Source organism: Grammomys surdaster, unplaced genomic scaffold (genome assembly GCF_004785775.1).
Source record: "Grammomys surdaster isolate TR1022 unplaced genomic scaffold, NIH_TR_1.0 126133, whole genome shotgun sequence".
NCBI lineage: Eukaryota > Metazoa > Chordata > Mammalia > Rodentia > Muridae > Grammomys > Grammomys surdaster.
This window is the reverse complement of record NW_021620941.1, coordinates 4,554,458-4,574,641: the sequence shown is the minus strand read 5'-3', so window position 1 is coordinate 4,574,641 and position 20,184 is coordinate 4,554,458. Positions and strand designations below refer to the sequence as shown.

At 50.0% G+C, this 20,184-nt stretch overlaps 1 protein-coding gene across 5 annotated transcripts in view; it reads left to right on the top strand.

Moving 5' to 3' along the window:
- The window catches only part of Rapgef1 (Rap guanine nucleotide exchange factor 1), a 94,742-nt gene that overhangs the window by 63,554 nt on the left and 11,004 nt on the right, over positions 1–20,184 (top strand). For 4 of the 5 annotated variants that reach the window (XM_028756916.1, XM_028756918.1, XM_028756917.1 and 1 more), the window contains 3 exons: positions 13,454–13,539; positions 16,094–16,205; positions 17,660–17,735. In XM_028756916.1, the coding sequence (XP_028612749.1) occupies positions 13,454–13,539; positions 16,094–16,205; positions 17,660–17,735 (274 nt within the window). Of the gene's footprint in view, positions 1–571; positions 725–10,667; positions 10,926–13,453; positions 13,540–16,093; positions 16,206–17,659; positions 17,736–20,184 lie in introns of all 5 variants that reach the window. The other variant, XM_028756919.1, reaches the window with a different exon arrangement.

The window sequence follows — 20,184 nt, the reverse complement described above, 5'->3', positions numbered from 1 at the left end:
TCTCCAGCACACACATCTTACACACAAAGGACACACACACACACACACAGGACAGGCTAGTTGTTCCCATCTCCAGCACACACATCTTACACACAAAGGTGATAAGAGCAATTACACTTCTTGACATACAGTGATGGGCAGGACTCACAGTGCTGTATGCACGGTACTTCATTTAATACTCTCCCAGTGTACACACAAGATACGAGAGTTCCCCACAGCTTCTAGGACCCTGACCACCAAGCTCTCTAAGAAATGCCCAAAGCCAGTAGGTGGTCTCTAATGGGGCCTAAATCCAAGCACAGGGGTCTTGAGCCTGAAGTCTGAGCTCTGATTCCAGAGCCCAAGTCTGTGTGGCTTCAGCCCACTTGTCCTCTGAAGGTTGGCATTACAATCTGCCATAAGACGGAGTAGCAGGGCCTCTCGTTTAAGCAGCCTTTGGTGGAACCAGGCAGCCATCCCTTGAGGGACACCCCTCAGTGGTATTATTTAGATTCCACAGCAATACTGCCTGTGCTGACCGTTCTCTGCTTTCTCCTCCTCCCTGCCTTCTATTTTGCCCTCCGCCCAGCAGGCCTCCTATGCTGCTTCTTCCTTCTCTGTCTCCTACTGTGTCCAGCAAACTAAAGTGGCCTTCACTCCCGAGGACGGCAGTGCCGCTCAGGGCCTCAGTGTATCCGTGTCTAACTCCTTTCTCAACCGGCACGGCAGCTTGCCTGTGCCCTCGGTGAGTCTCCCCCCTGCTCTTCCTCACTTGGAAACTCATGCAGTTAGTGCTTGAAGCCTGTGCTCCTGGATGCTGCTGCTGCTGCCTGTCACCAGTGCTGTCCTCCCACAGACCCGGTTGTCGCAGAAGGAATCTGAATACTTGCTTCCCTGGGCCTTGGGAACTGTGGTTAGTGGTTTGGGAGTGGAGGTGTGGGCTGTCCTATCTTGAACATGACACTGGCACAGAGCACAGCCGTTTCTGCCATTGCGTTCTGCTCTCCCAGGAGCCTGTGTCTGTGCTTAAGAGTGAATGATCCTCATACAGGAAGCGGGGCAGAAAAGGAGCAGCTAGCCAGGTGCAAGAGTGGTGGTTGAGTGCCTTCGCTCACCTCATGGTGTGTAAACAACCACCCCAAGGTCCCGTGGCTTAAAGCAGTAGCCCTTTGTCTTTCTCTGGATTCCAGTTAGGAGGATGGTGTGTGAATCTGTCCAGGCAGACATCTTTGGGAGCTAGAACAGTTGGGCTAGTTTGTCACCACTGTCGGACTGGTCTAGGCATATTCTTGTAGCAGCTGGCAGAAGGCAACAAATGGAAAAGTGTCAGGTGCTCTGACTCAAGGTCAACACATTGCAGCCACCCAATGAGATCACAGAGATCACTGTTTAGGAGCAAAGGGGAAGAGAACCCTGCTCCTGAGGGGAGGGCTGCCTGTGTCCCTGACCCAGGACAATGTGAAGAAGGCTAGACCAGTCTGTATAGAGCTCAGTGGTGACACACAAGGAGGCCTGGCTTTCTGGAGTCTGCATCTAACCCAGAGCCAAAGCAGCCACCTTTACTCCTGTGATCTCAGTCAACTCAGAGGGGAAAAGAATGGAGCCGAGTCCACTCCCTCGAAGCAGCTGGAGCTCGAGGATTGACTTTTCCCTGGGCCTCAGAGTCTTCTTGAGATCACAGTGGGACTGAGAGGACTTTATCAAACCACATGAAGCACCGTGTGCATGGGAGGCCAAGAAGCAGTCACTGCCTTTCCTGAGTTCTGGCTTTGGTCCTGTCCTGCTTCTCATCCTGTGCTCAGGGGTAAGGCACATTACTTCAGCCACATGAAGTTTGGGTAGGTGACAGTAAAACCTGCCCAGGTTCATAGTTTGGTTTTTGTCTGCTGTCTGCCTCTGTCTAGGGGTTTGCAGTTCAGTGCCCAGGGCCTTCAGGAGGGCTTGTGGTGAGGAACCTCCCTTCTCATCGCACTTAGCACTGCTGGGTTTGTGGGACCGGCTGAGTCACCTCTGCCCTACCACACAGATAGCCTGCTTCCCCAGAAGGCACCTCTAGCAAGCTCCCTCCACAGACCTTGCAGAGCTTGATTTTAGACAATCCTAGTCCTTACACACACACACACATAGAAGAATTTCTCCTTATTCCTTCTAAGCTGTTAGTGGAGGACTATGGGTGGATTGGGCTGTATGCTACAGAATTGCAGACAAGGGCATTTTCTTAGGTTTGGGTCTGAGTGTGTCACTGCTGTGGAATGTTGAGGCATCTCACATTTGTGACTCTGTATTCTTAGCTCCAGCTCCAGGAAGGAATCCAAGGGTCCACACTAAAAGAATATGTCACTTCAATGAAAGGGAAGAGTCTCAGGAGCCATGAGGAATGGCTGAAATGCTTAGAGTGTGTGTCAGTGAGAGGTCGAACCCCGTGGAGTGATTTAGTGTCTTGCCACCTCTACACAGTCTCTGGGTAGTTCTAAGAGGAGCTTAGACAAGGATTTCCACTGTGCAATCAGAGCAGGTGTGGGTTAGCTACAAGGAAGAAAATGGGCAACCACATACCTGGGAGCAGTCATGGCTCAGTAGGGGGTCAGATAAGCTGAGGGACTGGCCAAGGCAAGGTGTGAGTGACACCTGGAGTCACAGCAGAAAGACATGGGGGGAAAGAGAAGTTGGTTAGTAGGTAGCTTAAAGGACAGTTGTGTCTGAAAGACAGGTAAACATGTTTCGAAGCAGGGCTTTGCTTCAGGGCTGGGGGCCAGGAGCCATTCTGAAGAGCCATTTAGAGCGTGAGCACTGGGACTGGGCTCACAGGACCCAAGAGAGTGCAGTTCTAGCTGTCCTGGGACTCCTCAGGGCCACACCCAGTAAAAGTAGGTCCCAGCCGTCCTTTGTTGAGCAGGGCCCTTGGTATTGACTGAGCCTTGGGAGTTGGTCCTTAGGAAGGCTACAGCCTGCCTACAGCATCCCATGTTTTTCTGATGTGGATTTCACTCCCGAAGACTTGAATAGCAGCCGAGAAAATTGTATCTACAAGGTCATTTAAACTTGCTTGGTAAGAAAGGCACTAAACAAATGCAGGGGAGACTAAAGAAAGAAAGATGAGAGGCCAGGAGTAGCCTTTGCTGAGGCCCAGGAGGCTGCTGCCTGGCCCTCCTAACCATGCCCTCATCTCACCACAGGCCTGCTGTCTCCATGTATAAGATGTGTCCTCCCTGCCTTCCCCAAGCTGCCAAGCCACTTGAGCCTTCAGGTGCTGTACCAGGCACTTCTTCCTGTCCTAGACTCTACCTCCATGGCTTTCCAGGTTCTGCCACCCTGTGGGCTACTTTGGGTGTCCTCACTGTTGCTTAGCTCTGGAACTGCTCACCCTACTCCCAGCTCCCCCACACCTGTGTCCCAGCTGTCCTGTTGCATGTCTCTTCTTTGTTGTGAACAGTATGAGTTGGGTCTATATGTATATTGCCCTTGAGCAACAGTGACAGCATTCAGGCTCTGATGGCCTGTGGAGTGGGCAGTAGAGAACCGCCTCCCCATCCCCCAGACTGTCTTGGGCCGCCTTTCTTTACTAGCAGCCATGCTAGATGCTGCCACCAAGAGACCTGTTGGGATGCTAGACTGTGGGCAGGTTTTCTTCTCATCCAATTCTGGATAAGTAAAATAGCTAGCTGATTCCATTTTGAGAGCTTATGTTTAAATGCCCATAGTGATGCTTATGATTTAAAACAAAAATCTTTGTGAACTATGAAAGCTAAATGTAGCAAGGTTGTGGTGATATACACCTTTAATCCCAGTACTCTAGAGGCAGAGACAGGTAGTTCTCTATGAGTTCAAGCCAGCATAGTCTACAGAGCAAGTTGTAGGACTACACAGAGACACCCAGGGCTACACAGAGACACCCAGGGCTATACAGAGAAACTTATCTTGAATCCCTCATACACACACCCCAAAAAAGAAAGCTAAGTGTATGTCACCATGGACCCCAGTGTTTTGAAAAGGGCTATACAGTAGCTACTGTCTCATTCTGGGATCAGACAGTCCTTCTTTCTCTGAGCTGCTAGATCCAGGCTTTGAGGCATCGCACATGTGTCCTTCAGAAGACCTAGGCCTCATATAAACGTTTGGTTTATGTGCTGTGGCCAAGATACAGCCAGAGCCCCCTTCTGAGATATAGGACTGGCTCTTTTTTTTTTTTTCTGGTTTTTTGAGACAGAGTTTCTCTGTGTAGTCCTGGCTGACCGGGAACTCACTCTGTAGACCAGGCTGGCAGGACTGGCTCCTTAACTCCACCAATGTGCCCATGTCTCTCCTGGCCATGAACTATCCCTGAAAATTCACTCAAAAGCTACCACAGACACCATGGGCATACCACCTGTAAAAACCAAGCAGGAACCAGGGAGAGAGAGAGAGAATAGGGGAGTAAGGTGGACAGGAAAGGGGTGTCCATGACAGGGCATGAAGATAGGCTCAGGCAGCTTGGTGTCACTCTAGCCACCCTTACTTGGTCCCTGCCATCTTATCTTTACTCACTTCTTGGCCTAAGCAAAGCCAACTCACACACAGGAGTGGAAGGGATGTGGGGTGGGGGTAGAGGGATAAGACCCAATGGCCCAGGGCCAAAGAGGTGTTGCTCAGGACCTGCTGGCTTGTTCCCTGGGCTTGCCTGTCTTCCTGGGTTTCCATGAAAGATTTCCTGCATTGTTAGTTAACACCAGGAGGATTTCCCTTATAGGGGAGGAAGTGCCTGTTCTGTGAAAAGCCACTTTATAGACCTCTGTCTACTACCTGGAGTTTGCCAGCACATGTCCCAGGGTCCCTAACTACTTTTATGCAGACTTTGTCTACCACTAGGCTCTGAGTTCCAAGCCAGTGTGTAGCAGGTAGTGAGTGAGTATCCTTTCCTGACTCACTTCACTGTTTCTCCTCCTTGGGTCTGCGATGGCTCCATGAACACCCTGTATACCCCATGTTCATCATCCACACAGCCCCCAGCTCCTTGCACTGATCAAAGCCTTTCACCTGGAGCTGGGACATCTCTCCCTCTGCTGCTTTAGTCATGCCCTGCTTTGCTCACCAGCGTCCTACTTCTGTGGTGAAATGTTCCATCCCTGCAGCCACATGGTCTTCTGAGGCTCTAGTCAGCCCTTGAAATAAGCCATGGGCCCTGCATTAACTCACTGTATGCTTATGGAAAGCCCAGGCTGCTGCAGGCCTGCACTGCCTAACTGAGTACACAGACAGACTGGACCCCGCTCTTGCACCTCACTGCAAAGCCTCCTGGAAAAGTAGATGTACACTGCACACCAACACTTCTCCCCCTGAGGAGAGGGAAGGCAAGGGCGGGACAAGGCTGCTTCACCATGCTGGGAACAAGGGAGTGGAGTGGAGCTTGACTTGGAGCCAGAAGTCAGTGCTCCTTGCCCGTGGGCCTTCACAAACTGTGCTTCTGAGGTAGCCACACACATGCCCCACTAGAATATCTAGGCTTACAAGTCTGTGATGGAGTATTTTCCCCACCCAGGATATGGATACACCAAGGCAAAAAAGCTAAGTTATCTGCTTCTAGTGTCAAGCTAGAGCCAGGGTTAGAACCCAGATCCATCTGTCATAAAGAGTACACCATTAAGTTGACCTTTATGAGCAATTACATGGCCAAATAAATACTGAGATCCAGTGTAGCTGATCAGAGCTGCCTCTTGGCTGGCCTTGGAGAGGTGTGCGTGTGTGCAAGCATGTTTGTCCTTTATGTTGTCAAGCATTGCTAAAGGTAGCTACCAAATCTAAGGAGAGTTCTAAAGATATGTTAGAGGCCATCAGGTTGCCAAAGCCTCAGGCACATGAGAATAGTTTCACCAGATTGCTGGCTTGAGCACAGCCCTCTTCTAGTCTGTACCGTGTCTTTCTTAGGGCTCAGGCCATTCAGGTTGTCCTCTCATGACACACAGCACCGTGAGATGCACTGGGGTTTAGGAAGCTATGTGGCAGAAGAAGGGATTATGGGGGGTGGGGCAGGGATGGGGAGGAGTTGTGTCACAGTGTCAGGAGCATGGCACAGGAGAGGCTACAATTCTGTTCTTTTATGTCCTTGTTTCTAGTGTTTTCAAAATAAATGCACCAAGAATATGTTTTACCACAGAGAGGGTGTTTGGACATGGTGATGCTAAGTCACCCTTTTTGGTAAGGTCAGTGCTTATGTCACTCTCAGGTGACCTGCAGAAGTGCTGCTCCCTGTGGAATAAAGACAGGTCCCATGACTGGAAGCTCACAGCATCTGTCTCTGAATCTACCACTTGGCTTTGAAAGCCTGCATTTGTCATTTGTAAAATGTAGTTCCTATAATTAGCAGAAGAGCCTCAAACAAGAGAGCTGCCCCTAGATAAGACAGCTCCAAAGTGGGCACTGGTAAGTGGGATGAGGGGACAGAGGAAAAGACAGGAGGAGTGGGAGCAGTATTACCCAGGACCCTCCCTGCCCACCCTGGGCATGGTCATACCCAACTCCAAAGGACCGTAGATGTCTCCCCAGGTGACTGTTGGGAACTCTGAAGCTTAACTTCTTACCTGGACTGCTGCTGCTAGCCACCCTGTTGAAGGCAGGTGCTCTGCTGACAGGGCCAGGACTGAGCACAGCACTAGGGAGAGTTCAAGTGAAGACTCTCAAATCATGAAGATAACTTCCTATGACTAAGTTTAGTGGCCTTTTGAGAAAGCAGTGGTGTGGTGTCTTATCCATATTTCTTTTTATGTTTCCTTTCTTGTTTTTGTTTGTTTTTTTGTTTTGTTTTGTTTTGGGGGGCATGGTACTCTGTGTAGCCCTGGCTGTCCAGCAACTCATTCTGTAGACCAGGCTGGCCTGGAACTCAAGAGATCTGCCTGCTTCCCAAGTGCTGGAACTAAAGACATGCGCCACCACCACCACCACTACTACCCAGCTCATATCCCTATTCCTAAGAGCATCTAAACTTAACCATCCTTGTGCAGTGCAGGGTGACCGTCTCTGAAGGCTTCCCTCACAGTCAGCACACACCATCTTCTTTTGCTGTCATCCAACTGGGAGCTGCAGGCTGGATTAGATCCTCAGTACTAATGTGCAGGCCACCCCTCAAACCCTAGCAGCCTGGCCACCCGGGGAGTTAAACCGAGTAGCCAGGAAATCAGCTCTGCTTCCCTGCCAAGGCAGCACAGGCCCCGTCCCCTGGAAACTTTATGCCAAGACTAACAGAGAAAGTCTCACTGGAGCTTGGCCAACATCAGGTAACTCTGCCTTTAATTAATTAGCTTCAAGCAAACAGAGGTTGCCCATCAGCCTTTACTATTTTTTTACTCCAAAAATTGGTTGTTCTTCTAGGCTTATCTTTTCAGAAGAGCCAACTCTGTTTCCATCTTTCCTGCCTAACAGAGAGCTCTGCTCTCTGTATCCATCCCTAGCTTGCACAACCTGCCCAGTGTCATAATAGTGCTCGGCTGAGGATATCCCTCTCCCCCTAATCAGATTAGGACAAATAGGTGAAGGCCAGTTTCTCAGATCTAAGTGTGATACAGGCCACCCTGTGCCACCCCCCAGCAGCACAGGATGTTAAGATGAGTCTCTGTTCCTTCAGTCAGAAAGATTGTAGCAGCGCTCTGTACATCACTGCCCAGGCCAGCCTTCCAGTGTCCCTGGCAGATACTCTGCCTGACACTGGAGCCAGCGCCTCTCTCCTGGTGCTCATTTGCTCTGGTACCACTATACCCCTTCCCCCAGAACCCCCAACCCAAACAGCATCTCTCAGGCTATAAATACAAATTCCTGCTGCACAGGGAATCTCAAAAACAAAACCAAACACTCCCCAGATCCAAAAATAGACTCCAGGCTGCTGTGGGGCTGACGGCTCTGAGATGGCCATCTGTGCGCTGCTCCAAATCCTGGGGGTGAGCATGATCCTGAAGGGCCTGACAGAATCAGGGCCTGTGGGAACAGCCCTTCCCCGGTTCCCAGCACAGTTTCTGGTATCAGGAGAGCCACCCAGAGCAGCCCAGGGCCAGTGGTGTTTATGGTGATTGGAGAGCCTTCCCTGGCACCTCCCTCCCTTGGAAAGGTACATTTCAAGCTTGGCTCTTGTCCTAGCACGACTGCATAACTGGAATGCCTGAGGAGGCTAGGAGCAGGGCCTGAAAGGGAGGGGAATACCCAGGCTCCTTTGTCCCAGTTGCACACTGCGCCAGCCTCTTCCTTTCCATTGACTCATTGCCACTCATAGCTGAGGTGCTGCTGTCACAGGCCTGGCAATGGTCTGCACACCTTAATAATAGGACCAGGCAATGTGTGACACCCCTGTCAGCCCAGCCTGAGCAACATCAAAGGATCCTTTCTCAAAGAATAAAAATAGCAGCTGAAGAGGTGGCTCAGCAGTTTAGAACACTTGTTACTCTTGCAAAAGACCTGGGTTGGAATCCCAACACCCACATGGTGGCTCACAACTGTCCATAATTCCAGGGAATCTGACCCCTCTTCTGGCCTCTGCAGGCAAACACTCATACATATAAAATAAAATCTCAAAAAAAAAAAAAACCAAACATGAAACTATTTAAGATAAATATTTAGGTAAGTAAGTAAAACCAAACCAACATCTGGGTGTGATGGTGCACAGCTACACTCACAAAACTGAGACAAGATTATAGGTTTGAGGCCATCCTGGCCTACATAGCCTGACCCTGTTTCAAAGGAAATTATACCTGTGGCTGACAAGACAGCTCAGTAGTAGCCATACATGGTGGCGCACACCTTTAATCCCAGCACTCGGGAGGCAGAGGCACCAGATCTCTGAGTTCAAGACAAACTTAGTCTGCATAGTGAGTTCCAGGCCATTGAAGACTATAGTGAAATCATGTCTCCCTGTCCCTCTACCTCAGAAAACAAGGTGGCTAAACAAATCAGCTAAAGGTGCTGACTTGCATCCTAGGACCCACATGGTGGAGGGAGAGAACCAATTCCAACCTCCAAATACACAGTGGCATGCTCATATTTATACACACAGATAAGGAAATGAATGAATTTTTAAGTTTCTTTTAAAATTATAGTAAATTTTTTCCTAGGCATCTCTTGATCTAGCCAATAGTGTTGCCTCCTGTGCAGAACCTCCTCTGCTCTTACGGGGTAGAGAAGGACAGCTAGTGTCAGATATGGGCCTCTTGCAGTAGCCATGCTGAGCACTGGTAGGACACTATCATACTGACAACTACAACTGTCCTCTGAAAGAATGACTGTCCTTTCCACCCCGTGAGGGTGGGCTGTCTTTTGAGACAAGGTTTCCTATGTAGCCCTGGTTGGCCTGAAACTCACTATGTAGATCAGACTAATCTGAAACAGATACACCTGCCTCTGCCTCGTGAGTGCTGGGATTAAAGATGTATGCCACCATGCCTGGCACAATAAACGAGTAACCCGGGCTAGCCTCAAACTGGTGATCTTCCTACCTCAACCTCCTTTAATAAATCTTACTGATGTACACCACCACAATCAGCTTACCCCATTTTAAAGATGAAGACACTCATCCGCAAGAACTTATTTGTCCAGCGTCACACAGAGGGAAAAGTAACAAGGTGTAGATGCTTTGGGTGGAGAAAGGGAAGTCAGGGGATCTGCAGCCTGTGTTGAGAATCCACAGCTGACCAGATTCAGAGAGAATAAGGCAGCTCTGCGAGCTAGGCTCCACAGCAGTGCCAGCAGCTGGACGACACGTGATAAGTACAGCCTGTGCTGGGTGGGCATTTCTAACTTAAACCCTTAACATCTCCATTCAGTTGAAAACTTCATTTCTCCTTTTTCTTATTTCTGTGGGTTCTGACACTCTGTACCACAGAAAAGTCCAGAGCACTTGAGTGATCTGTGTACGTGTTTCAGTTGGCATCTATGAGAGGCACATGAGGATGACAGGAATACTATGTGTGCATCCTCACTGTCCTCCCAGGCCCTGTGGTGGTTAGCAGTATGTTGGCAAGCCTCTAGCAGACATGATGGCATGAAACACCTCTCAGCTTGGGGACTTGGAGTGTCCTCCTTGGGCTCAGAAGCTATAAAGACTTAGGGACACCTCTCAGTCTGCCATCTGACTTTTCTGTCGAATGAAAAGTAGGAGAAGTCATGCCTGTGGCTCTGGGGTAACATCAGAAGGGTTTTAAAATCACTGCATTTTTTAAAAAGAAAAAAGAAAAGGAGCCAGAAGGGAAGGGAAGGGAGATGCTGAAACTCCTCCAGTCATTTTTGAGGCTCCTGCCCTTTCCTAAAAGGGCCTGAGACACATTTGATATCTAAAAGATGGTATGTTTGTCTTTCAAGGGGTAAACTAGAGTTGTCCAGAAGATTCCAAATGAATAAATATCGGTGACTTGGCGTTCAGCCCTGAGGCTCCTGAGACATCGGGTGGTAGAGGTTCCTTTCCACATCAGAGGAACATGTAGTGATCAGCATTGAGACTGGGAGGGAATCCAGTTATATCCTGCTGTCCAGATAGTCCTGTCAGCCTACAGGTCCCTTTTGGAAAGCAGTATAGTCATGGAAGTCTGTAAGGGGTTGTCTGGCATGACTAGCAGCCCCCAGAAGGAAAGACAGGACACACCAACCATGCTGAGCCTCAGTTAACCTAACCACCTTTTCTCTTGTCTGTTTTCTCCTTCCCACATTCTTGTTTGTGTGTTTCTGCCTGGGTTCTGTAGTACAAATCTGTGTTTAGGTCTTACTCCCAGGACTTCATGCCTCACCACCAAGCCTCCGTCCAACCTTTCCTTCCGCCTACCTCCTCTTCCTCTCCACATTTTCCCCCTGTCCACGCGTCGCAGAGCTCGGACTTAGCGGTGCCCACCGTAAGCAGTCCGCCTCCCAGCACCGTGGACGGGCCTCTCTCGTCTGCTCAGGACAGCAGCTCTCACGGGAACCCTGTCCGCCTTCCTTCTGAAACCTCTTTCAGTGACTCGGTGAGAACTCAGCACACATCTGTGTGCGTCTGCACACTGGCCCGCAGGGTTTTAGAAAATGATGCCACTGCCAAGGGCCTTGTCCTCCCTCCTACGGCCCAGGCTGCTGCTGGTTTGAGGGCACTCAAACATGAGTAAATTGGCACCTATGGGGACCTCAAATGTAGTTCTGATTGATCCACCTGTTTCCAGAACAGAAACCAAATCTTTTGTATAGAACTCCTATCACACAGGGATTTGGGCTAGTGACCATTTAGAACAGTAAATTGTCACAAAGATGAGATAGAAAACACTATGAACTTTCTGTTGTGTGTCTGTGGAGAGGTCCAGACTCTTGTGGAGTGGAAGAAACAGAGGTAAGGTTGCTCTTCGGGCCCATGCAAGGGCCCCTGTGCTTCATCAGAACACAGGAAGGAACTGCATTACAGAGCGGAGGGGACAGATAGAGGGACAAAGAGGGTCTGACAGTTGGAGACATTTCCCACATCTTTAGCAGTCAAGTATGTCGCTTCTTGTCCCCTGCACTGGGAACCCATGCCTTGCTACAGGTTGGGGACCTCTGCAGGCCCTTTTATAAACTGGGGACCCTTACAGGCCCTGCTACAAGTGGAGCAACGTTCTGGAAGTTTCCAGAATGTCTCTAAATACTTTGAAGAAGATCCAGCAGGAGACTGGGCCCTGGCTAGCCCAGGAACAAGAGGTGCGAGAGGATAGCATCGTTGGCCTCCGCACTGGGGAGCACTTCCAGGGAAGACTGTGGGAGCTCTCTGGCCTAGCCCATTGTCTCTCCTCTTACCCTGTCTCCCCCAGAGTGAAAAGGCCAGCAGTGAGGAAGCTGGTGGGGGTGAATATGTCAATCTGTATTCCTCTGGACAGACCAGAGAGGAGCTGGTTCCCTCTCGAGGAGTAAGTAACCTCAGTGGGTGGCCTTGTACATGGGCCACCCACTGTCCCCCTCGAGGTTGCTTCTCTTGCAGCTACTTCTATTGGCTGAGCCCCATAGGCCTGCTGGAAGCCAACCCATCCTATGGGAGAGGACACGGCTTCCAGGTAGAGGTCTGCCCTGCTTTTGCTTCAGCGAGTTTGGCATTTTTCAGAACCTGGCTGAATGAGCGTCCTAGAAACCACTGGATCCTGGCCCAGCCCCAGCTGCTCCCTGGAATTTCTTCCCCTTCATCCCTCAGTGCTGATCCTTTCTTCCAAGAGATGCTTTTACTCCTGCCCTTCAGTTCTTCCCAGCATGCCCTGCTGCCCTCAGCTACTCCCAAGGAAGCAGGGCAGGTGATAGGTGCCCTGCTGGATATGCACACTTGTCCCTCTTGAGAGCAGACTCTTGCTGATTATGGAGGTCCATGCCTGGATTATGCTGCTGTCCAGATTGTGGCCTCACAGTACAAACCTTCTACTGAGCAGGCACCTTTCCAAATTTGGCTTCAGCAAAACGGGCAAATGAGAGATTTCAGGTCACTGTCCCATGAGACTGAATGAGACGTTCCTGTAGAAGATGAAGTCCGAGGCCATTGTCCCCAGGAGACTGAATGAGAAGTTCTAGGGGATAAAGTCAGGTCATCAAGGACAAGGAATCAGTGCCCTGGCAAGCCCAGCCTGAACATTGTGGCCATCCTATAAATAGTCACACCATGATTCCCTAGGGCTTTCAGATGTCTGTGTCAAGGCAGCCACCCCTACACACACACACACACACACACACACACACACACACACCCCTTAGACGTAAGCACAACATAAGGTTCCCTCCAGTGAGATTTGGTCCTGTTTGGGAGAGCTAAGCCAGTATCCCCACCCACTGGTGACCTGTGTCACCGGCAGCACCAAACTCAGGGAGTCAATGCCCAGGCCCCACAGCCCTCTCTGCCCTGCAGTGCCAGCCCCACTGTTCTGTCCCTAGTGACAGTCCCTGGACTCACAAGGACTTTTTCTTCACCACCACCTCCAGGACATCATAGCCCAGAAACATCATAGAGTTGTGTTGTCAGTGGGTACAGAGGCAGCAAGTCTGCTCAAACAGGTCACATTTGTGAGTTTGGGCAGGTAGGCTTCTGAACTGGACTGTCACTGGTTAAGGGCTGTAACCCTGAAGACTAAGAAGTCTCTGAAGTTTGGGTACAGTGGTTAAAGATACAAGCTTTGGAGGCAGATAGCCTCTCCTAAGAGTTCAGGTCTACTGTCTGCATTAGGTGTCCTGGCAGTCAGTTTTCTGTAGGAATGGAGGCATGGGAGCTTATTGGAGAGAGTGAAGGGGAGGTGTGCAGAGTACTCAGTACAGCACCCACACGCCTGCAGACAGGGTACAGTATCTGTACCTAGGCTGATAGGAGAGAAATGTTAGAAGGAATGGTACCTCCCCTCTCTCCAAAGGCAGATGTTGGTCTCCAGAGGGCTTATGTTTCTAGTAATTAACCCCATCGTCATTAGCTTGCTCCCACTGCCAGCTGCTCCATAGTGCTGAGACAGACCACCCCAGCATAGGTCATCTGTCCAAATGCCACCATTCCTTCTCTTGACAGGAACTGCCGTCTGGAAAGGATGGACATCTCAGAGATCCTTCAGTCGGCAGTGCATCTGGGAGGGACAGCAGAGGAAACGGGGAGAGGTAAGACATGAGCAGGAAGTGCTGAGCTCCATGAGCAGTGGCTGCTCATCGTTCTCATCTTCAAACTTGTGTTCAGGGTGGAGACGACAAGGAAACTGAACAGTCACTAATAAGCTGGCCTCTAATTTGCAATGTGCAGTGTGCCTTCCTGCTGACACCTGTGCTGTCTACTGTCCCATACATAGGAAGTGTAAAAGACCTTCTCACCCACAAACCTGTCACTGTGGACATTTCTAGTCGTAAATATATATGTTGTGTTGCTAAGCTATTTTGAAAGGAGCTTACAGGTGTTGTGGCCCTCAGCCCCAGATAGCCATCATACCTTCCTGAGGGGTGGAAACAGTGATCACATCATTTTCACACCTGAGACAGAAAAGGTTTCCTCATGTAATCTGGAAAGCAGTCTCTCCATCTTCCCCCCTCTAGGGATTAACCTGAGACTTCACACATGCTGGACAAGTGCTGGATTCTGAGCTACAGCCCAGCCCCTCTTAGGTGTAGCTTACATAACATTTGAGTTTTAGCCAAGCAGTGGTGGTGCATGCCTTTAATCCCAGCACTTGGGAGGCAGAGGCAGAGGCAGAGGCAGGCAGCTTTTTGAGTTCGAGGCCAGCCTGGTCTACAGAGAGAGTTCCAGGACAGCCAGGGCTATACAGAGAAACTCTGTCTTGGAAAAAAAAAAATGGGTTTTATGAACCATAGATTTGCAGTGCCTTTAGACACCTTGTCCTTGTCTCTTCCCTTGTTCTCGGTGTATTCAGGCTTGCAGAAGGGTAGCTAATTCCTGGACCACTTAGTACAGGCTGGTGGAGCTGACAGTGAGCATCCCTACTGCTTACTGTTAATGCCACCTTCCTGTGAGATGCGCCAGCTACTCAGGCTTTTCCTTCCTTTAAGTTGAGAACTGGTCACCTGAGGCCTCACTAGTCTTAACACAGCAAAGTGACTTGTGGCTTATCAGTGTCAGGCCTGGGCAAGCACTAAGAGGGTCTTGGTTTTTGTTTTGTTTTTAAAAGACAAGAGAAGCAAAGACCTGCAAGCCTTGCATCTTGTCACTCTTGGATTCTCAGTGTCTGATGACTCCTCCAGGCTGGGTTGTCCTCAAATGTTAGTATAACACTTGGCCAGAAAGACTTGTATGTACCAGGCCAAAGCAGCCTGTGGATTCTGTCACCTGCTTCACTGCAATCAGGTGTCACGTTCAGAGTTCAGATGTTCAGGTTACCCACCTCCTGAGGGAGGGCTCTCGCAAGAGTTACTCTTGGAGCTCAGCTGATTTCTGATGGTGAACCGGTTAGAACGACCGAGCACACTGGTGGTTGGAAAGCTCCTGGGACACTGTCTCCCTTTCATAAAGGCCACCCCACTGGCTGGCCTCCTAAGGCAGCAGCAAAGCATGGCTCTTCCCAAGCCTGGGGGTATTAGCGCTAACCATGGTGTTCTTACTGAGGGTGCAGTCTCCTCCAGCTCAGCTACAAAGAAAATGTGCCCTAGGGACCAGAAAGAACCGCAGTGAACAAAGGCACTGCTGCCAAGGTGGGTCCCCAGGACCCGGTGTGCCAGGTGTACCGTGTGTGTGTGTGTGTGTGTGTGTGTGTGTGTGTGTGTGTGTGTGTGTGTGTGTTTAGTGTCCTTAGCCAGATGTTGTTCAGTGCTTTAAGTCTTTCTACCTAGAGCAAGGGCCCTCCCTCTTTCTCCAGTGCAATGGCTGCCTATGTTAAAAAGCCGTCTCTTGTGACATTGAGCACTGATGCCATGGGGCACCATTTGCTAGGCCACAGCGTTTTCTTACTGCTAAGCACGGGCTTTTGGGTAGAATGGAGGTACATGTAGCTTCCCTCCTTGCAGCCCTCTTACTGCACTTCCCTTCATATGCTGCCCTTGTGTGTCTGTGAAGGGGCTAGGCAAGGAATAGCTGAGGCCATTATTGAGCTCAGGGGACCATTTTCACCCAACAGCCTAGTCCTTTATCCCCAGGTCCAGAGAACAGAAGTGTCCCCAGGCAGAGCCAAGAGTCGAGTTGTCACTTGGCCCTGCCTGCAACTCCAGCTTCATATTATAGTTGCCATTCAGGGCTTGTCCACGAGCAGCTCTTATACCCTGGTCTATACTTAGGCAGATGTCTTAGTTACTTTTTCTGTTACCATGTTAACAGTAATGTAGGGAGAAAGGGTTTTTATTTTGGCTCACAGTTCAGTGTTAAGTCTGTAGTGATGGGAAAGTCACAGCAGCAGGAGCTTGAGGCACGTAGTCACTGAGTCCAGTCGAGAAGCCAAGAGCAATGACTGCTGGTGCTCAGCTCACTCTTTCCTTTTTAGACAATCCAAGACCCCAGCCCAGGGAATGGTGCTGCCCACAGTGAGTGGGTCTTCCTGCCCCTCCCAGCCTATCAGATGGTTACAGAGGCTTGACTCCTCTCGGGTCTCACTAAGTTGACAATTAAGATTAACCATCACCTGAGGCACCTTGAGGTTGCCTCAACCACAAGGCCTCCAGGGACCAGGAAACCTGAGGCATGTCTGACACCTTCAGCACTAACCATTCTTCCTCTCAGGTCCCCAAAGTCACTGGATGGTCTGGAGTCAGCCCAGGCAGAAGAGGAAGTGGATGAACTGTCTCTCATTGACCACAATGAAATTATGGCCAGGCTAACACTCAAGCAAGAGGTGAGCATTCCCCAGACCTGGATCTTATAACCACCAACCAAGAGGGAAGGGAGAGTAGAGAAATGTGCCCTTGGGTGTTCAGTCAGGAGACCTCAGCTCTTGGGCTCCCAGCTAAAAAGGGATCAGGGGAAGCTCACTGTCCCTTTCTTGCCAGAAGTGAACTTGGCCCTTGCAAAGCCTCTCTGAACCCCATGCAGGTACTTCTGAAGGCAGTGCAAAGGAAACACCCAGCAGTGCTTGGTGTAGTCTGCACAGGAAGCCCTCCGCATTGTAAAGCATGTATGTGCTGTTAGTAACACAGCCCCTCCCCTTTCTGTTAAGAAAACAGGGGCCTAGATGCCGAGCTGTGCCTCGTTTGAGGAGCCCTATTGATAAGAACAACACCCAGACATGTCATGAGAGAAGAAGCTGGCCCCAAAGAACCTTGTCTCTTCTCTGTGCAGTTCTAAGAACTGAGGGTTTAATGGGACATCTTGGCTCCTGAGTAGCCCTGCGTCTTGGAACTGGTTTGATGGTTGTAACATACGGACATAGGAAAGGTGCTGCCCTATGCGTGTTCCTGGGTCATCCTGAGTGGCTTCCTAGCAACCTGGGAAGACGTCAGCACTTTAGGCTGCTGGTAGGGTTAGCAGAATCTAGGCAGAGCCTGTGCAGAAAGAAAAGCTAAATTCCTTCTGGAAAATCAGGTCATTAACATAGCCAACTTTGTCCCAGGTGGGAAACCCAGAACACTAAGAACTCTGAAGTCCAGATGGAAATGGCAATCCATGGGATGTGCAGATAGGATATTAGCTCTGTCTCCCTCAGAGTCCCAGCCCCACCTACAGCTCTTGTCACTGGACCAGATTACAGCTTGTTTGCCTGTGGAAATAGAGTTGGGCTCCCCTGGCAGGCTGGGTTTGGTTGCCGTGTAAACATCCTCTGTCATGAGCAATCTTGTGATGTTTTACACTCTTCTGAAGTCCTTCCAAGAACAGCCTGTGGGGTATGTCCCCGCAGCTGAGTCCTGCTTGTGCTTTGGAAAGGGACTAAGCCCAAAGGTAGCTTCCTGGAGGTGTGGAGAGAAACATGCCTGGACACCATCTTCCGTCTCCTAGGATTAGGGGCTGCCTTTCTCCTCTGGAATCTCACATTTCAGTATGAGCCAGGAGGTGGTTTCAGTATGAGCCAGGTAGGGTTGAGACCTCAGTTCCCTGACTCCATTTGGCCTCTGGAAGGTGATGTACTCTGGTGCTCACAGCATCTGGACAGCTTCCTCGATGCCCAATTTTCTGTAAGAGTTCTGACCAGTGCCAATCTACAGAATCCATGGGAGCCAGTGGGCTGCAGACGCTCTCTGGTATGCACAGTGCTACCTGCTGCTGCTGCTGAGCTAGGAGATCAGAAGGAACTTGGGGACCCTGGAGCATGGTGAGCTTATCACCTCAGCCTTGTCTTCTGCTCTTTTACTCCAGGGTGATGATGGGCCAGATGTTCGTGGAGGTTCAGGAAACATCTTACTGGTCCATGCTACTGAGACAGACAGAAAAGGTATGGCAGCTCCCACTATGTTGGATTTGTGTCCCACCAAAGGTATCACATGACCACACTATACTGTCATCTCTCCTGGGTTGAACTTTGGACCTGATGGTACTAGGGAAGAGTAGGGAGAGGCTGGCTCCGGAGACCCTGATCCTGTCCAAACTTGTACCTGGGTATGTTCTCTCTTGGTGCAAGACACTGATGCTCTTGGCCCTCTGGGTATCCTGAGGGTGGGGATAGTCAGTGGTACCTACTGTATGCTCCAAGGGCAGCCCACTGGATAATGACATGTTTAACTGTGGTATTAAAGTTAAAGCAGCCACAGTGTTACACACTTATGATCCTAACACTCAGGAGGCTGACGTAAGTGAGTGTGCATTTAGACCCTTTCTTTTAAAAATAACATCTTTTACAAACATGACCAGCCCCTTCTACCTTTCCTTATATTTAAGTCACTCTTTTCTTCAACATATTAAGTTCACATAGTTAACTAACAAGTTCCTAGGAACAAAATTTGTTGTCCAAGACTTGCCCCCACCTTGCCATCCTGCCTGCATCCCAATCGTCTGAGCTGGCAGGGAAGCAGAGGCCATGCATGCCTAGACTGCGAGCACTTGTTAGGTGGGCTGTGCCAGCAAAAGAACCATCCAGCCATAAAGTTCTGTAAAGGAAGACACTGGGCTCCAGTGAGCTGGTCTCAGAGGAAGGCACCAGTGGCCCAGGTCAGGCGTGGTCTGCTGCTGCCCCGCCTCCAGGAGGCTGCTGAGCCAACCTCATGTCACAGCCAGCTGCTTGTTAGTGTCCTTTTTCTTTCTTGTCTTCTTTGAGACAGTGTATGTATTTCATGGGCCCTCTTTCTACACATTTTTAAAGGATTTTAAAAGGGCAGAACATACTCACACATGCCTTTGATCTCAGAATCTGGGAAGCAGGCAAATCTGTGAGGTTCCAGGGCTGTGTGGAGAGAGTGCTGTAGAACAGCAGCAAACAGAGCTAGGGCTGTGACTTCCTGAGAAAGCACTTACTTGACAAGCCATGGATGAGGCACTGGAATCAATCCCCAGCACTTGGAGGCAGAGGCAGGCAGATCCCTGTGAGTTCAAGGCCAGCCTGGCCTACAGAGTGAGTTTTAGGACAGCCAGGGCTACACAGAGAAACCCTGTTTCAAAAAAAAAAAAAAATTAAAAGAAAAGAAATTCTGAAAAGTTGATTGAACTGTAGGTAAAATTACTCTAGACTTAAAACCCTAACCCAATCAGCTTTGAGTTTGTTTGTTTGTTTGTTTGTTTGTTTTAAATGACTAGGACCCAAAGTAAATATAAAATTCTATGAAATTATGAATTAAGAGACTAGTACAAAACCTGTTTGCCTGGCAGACTGAAAGAGGAAGATTTCATACAAACTTACCTTCATCTGAGCCCCCAGCGGTTCTTCACCCATGTCTTCCAGCCGTGACAGGAAGGCGGTCTCAGACACTCTGTTTGTAACCTACCAGAGCCTTGCAGCTATGGGACAGCCTTTCCTCTAGGGCCTTGGTCCCTGACCTGTTAGGGGCTGGAGGTACAGACAGTGCCCAGGGCTCGTCCAGTGGCACTTCAGGGCATCCTGGCAAAGTAGCCACTTTCACCTCATTTTTATCTGAAAGTGAAGGGCTAGGATGTGAGCTGCCTTTCTGGCCTGGTCATGTAAGGCTAGATCTTCTGTCCTGCCAGCTGCAGCTAGCTGGAGCAAGGGCAAAGGACTCTCTGACAGGGAGCCCATACGCCTCTGGTCTACCCATTGGGTCTGCTGAAGGGAGACTTTTGAACTGAAGTTTCAATTGGATTTGTGGTCCCTGCTGAACCATAATTGGCTTTACCTGGGAGACTTACCTGAAACAGAGTCTGTGAGCCACATCAGAGTGGACACGGTGCCCATGGCAGATGGCAAAATTCTTCAGGCATGTGGCTTCCTGCACCAGTGGTATATGAGTGACTCACAGGCCCTGGGAAGCTTCATGGCTCATATGTCTGTGACTCAGCTGTGACAAGCAGGTCCAAGCCAATTAGACAAGTAAGCAGGAAGAAATGTAATACTTATCATTACATAGCCTCTCTCTCAGGTGGCACTGTGAGAAGTGTGGGCAGAGCCAGGTAAGGGATGATGTTGGGCCCAGGCTCAGATCCTGTTCCTTCCTTGAGACCTGTGTGCTAGGTCCCCAAGCTTCCATTCCTCTGAAGGCCACTGGGGACAAAGGAACCTTAACCAAGACAGCCCTGTGAGCACTGTAGAGTTGGCTCAGGCTCCCACCCAAATCCCAGGTGATACCAAAGCCCACATATGCTCTAGCTTATGCAAAGAGCTCAAGTACCAGCAGGCCTAGGCTGTGTCCAGCATAGTTCAGCACAGCCATCCTTGAATCTGGCACCCACCACACACACACACACACACACACACACACACACACACACACACACAC